General features: G+C 48.8%; 1 protein-coding gene across 1 annotated transcript; it reads right to left on the bottom strand.

Annotated features, from left to right (window-relative positions):
* Positions 1-444: 444 nt before the first annotated feature.
* On the bottom strand, positions 445-1,271 carry DACRYDRAFT_112066 (uncharacterized protein; the record flags this gene model as incomplete). Its single annotated transcript, XM_040769344.1, has 4 exons — positions 445-497; positions 556-640; positions 699-872; positions 927-1,271. The coding sequence occupies 4 exons, from the start codon at positions 1,269-1,271 to the stop codon at positions 445-447; spliced, it is 657 nt and encodes a 218-aa protein (XP_040624004.1).
* Between the last annotated feature and the right edge of the window lie 1,541 nt (positions 1,272-2,812).

The following is a 2,812-nucleotide window of genomic DNA, read 5'->3' as shown; positions in this document are numbered from 1 at the left end:
GTGCCAAGAGTCTAAGCAGGCAACAAGGAAGTGGAGTAGACCTGATGACTAAGACCTATCTACAGTATAGGTACCGGTGGATGATCCTAAGAGACCAAGTCTGAAGAGACAGTCCCAGGCAGAGTAGGCCTTATATTTATACCTCTGTGGTGGAACCTGCTGGAACATCTTGCTTACTCAGCCTAGTCAGGTGATCAGGTCATATGACCAAGGATGAGGTCATATGAGGTCATGCACAGCCATGCACAGCAGGTCACCTGACCATCCAATCCTTCCAGCAGGTTCCAGCACATGCCAAGGTATACCAGCTACTTCCATGTCATAAAGGCTTAGTCATGTCTCTTGACCAAGCAATGAGCTGGTGCCCTGACAGTGCTGCAGGGCTTTTTTGCCACCTTGCATGCCAAACAAACCACCTTGTCAGGCACCTCCACAATGTCACACTCATGGTGCGGCACCCCATCCATGAAAACTGCATGCTTGCAGCACAACAAACACTGCCAAAAATGTGTCAGTAAGGTCAAAAGGAGTGTGAACAGCAGGGAACACTCACACAATTCTCTGCCGCAAATGACTCCACCACTGCATCATCCATCATTGGCAGCAACAGCATTGCCAGCATCTCCTCAATCATCCAACCCTGCAACATTTTGGTCAGTATCATTGACGAAATGAGAAAAGAAAAGCCGCTGACTTACTGCATTGCAGGAATCCACTTTTGTTGGCCTCCTGCATGCCCTGGGTATCAGTGGCATCTCCATGGTGCCATTGTCAAGGCATGGCATGACTGCCTTTGCTGGCATTGTCTCCTTCGCCTTTGCCTTGCCCTTCTCTGGCTTCACCAAAGGGCTGGCCAGGCTCACCAGGGATGTCTATATAATTTGGGTTAGTAAAAGAAACTGGTCCACAAAAAAGGAAACACATACCAAAAAACCAGACAACATGGCCTTAAACTCCTTCTCATCCTTGTCCTTTTCCTCATCCTCCTTGGGCAGCACAGACAAGGCGGCCAGCTCCTCTTGCTGGTCAAGGCCAAAAAGTTGGACCCACTTCTCAGGCAAATTGTGGACAAGGGCAGACTGGGGACAGTTGAGGAGCAGCACGACTGCATTGCCAAATGGCTTGATGTCCAAATATTTCACCAGAGGCCAAAATCCGGGATCTTCAGTGTCTTCGTGCATCTGTGCAATGATTGCAGCAGCAGTCTTGAGCATGGTGGCATGCTCATCCTTCAGCCTGGCAGCGGACTTGCGAGTGTTGGGCTTGGCCATTTTGGAGCAAGGGGATGTGCGTGAGTGGAGGTGGGGGTTCAGTTGAGATCTGCAGAGACAGGAAAGGTGAAATTTGATCCCATTTATAGGCATGCAAGCACCTCAATGGAAAATGAAAATGTGCATGGGCCCTGCTAAGTGCTGATATCCAGAATGCTGTTTCAGCTAAGGCAGCACAGATAGACACCACACTGGGCTTTGCAAAGCAAGAAATCAGACAATCAGGGTCTCAGGCACCATGTGGCTCAATGCAAAAAACTTGGTCAGGGTCCCTCTTGCAGACTTAAGTGGTGCTGTAAGCCACTGCTTAGGGTCTTCACGTGCTGACCAGCCACCCTTAGTGCCAAATGCACAGCAATGCCCTCTGATACGCACTCCACCAAATATGACAATGCTGCCATTTTACCAGTGCCCGGTATGTGGCCTGATGTCTTACAGCAGTGAGTCTCATGATTCATTCTTGATAATGCCACCCTTGCCTAACTAAATATTTAGTGGTACTGCACTGTGTTCCTGACTGCGGAATATGTCACCCAGTGCCCCACTGACTCAGGGAGTCAGTACTCAAGGTTTGGGGGGGATGAACAGCCCCACCTCTGGTGGGGTGTGTCAGGCCAGTATTCCCATGGCTATTTTTGGGCCTTAGAGACTGTTGCACAGCACTATGGACCCTCAGTATGTGGATAATGTGCCCCAGCAACAAGTCTTGACCCCCCTGGATATTCAGCATGATGACTGCAAGGTTTCCCATATGACAGGACCACCCAGATATTTGGCATGACAACCGCAGGTTTCCTCTGCAACAGGATTGACCCACCCAGATATTTGGCATGCCAATGCCTGCCTTGGAGAGGTATCCAGAGACTGGTTTAGTATAGAGGTCAGTTTATAGTAGCTAGTATAAGTAGTTTCCAGAAACTCCTGTACTTAGCTTATTCTGCCCCTTTTCTGTGAGCATTATATGGATCCAATTATCCCCATACTGGATAGGCAGCATCATATCAACTTAGCATATTCAACTCGACTGGACGTACTTTACTAGACAGAGACTGACCTCCAAATTATTATCAACTGACTTCTGTCAGCTCAGCTACAGGCTTGACTCCCACATTCCTACTGATTTTCCCCTTCTCTCCCTTCTTTCCCTAGCAAGTTCTTGCACACCACCCATCAGACTGATATGTCAGACACCTCTTGGGTTGGATCAGTGCTCCCACAGTAGTCCAGGTGAAGCAGGATGACAATGCTGAAGCATTGTGACAAAGAGAAGTCATAGCTGTGCTCCTGTTTTCATATTGCATGCTTCCTCCAAGCATTTGAGCCATTCCTGATCATCTTCCAGTAGTGTCAGGGCACCAGCTCATTGCTTGGTCAAGAGACATGACTAAGCCTTTATGACATGGAAGTAGCTGGTATACCTTGGCATGTGCTGGAACCTGCTGGAAGGATTGGATGGTCAGGTGACCTGCTGTGCATGGCTGTGCATGACCTCATATGACCTCATCCTTGGTCATATGACCTGATCACCTGACTAGGCTGAG

This window comes from Dacryopinax primogenitus (genome assembly GCF_000292625.1).
Source record: "Dacryopinax primogenitus strain DJM-731 SS1 chromosome Unknown DACRYscaffold_24, whole genome shotgun sequence".
Classification (NCBI taxonomy): Eukaryota; Fungi; Basidiomycota; class Dacrymycetes; order Dacrymycetales; family Dacrymycetaceae; genus Dacryopinax; species Dacryopinax primogenitus.
The sequence above is the reverse complement of the archived record's forward strand: the minus strand, read 5'-3'. Positions and strand labels throughout refer to the sequence as shown.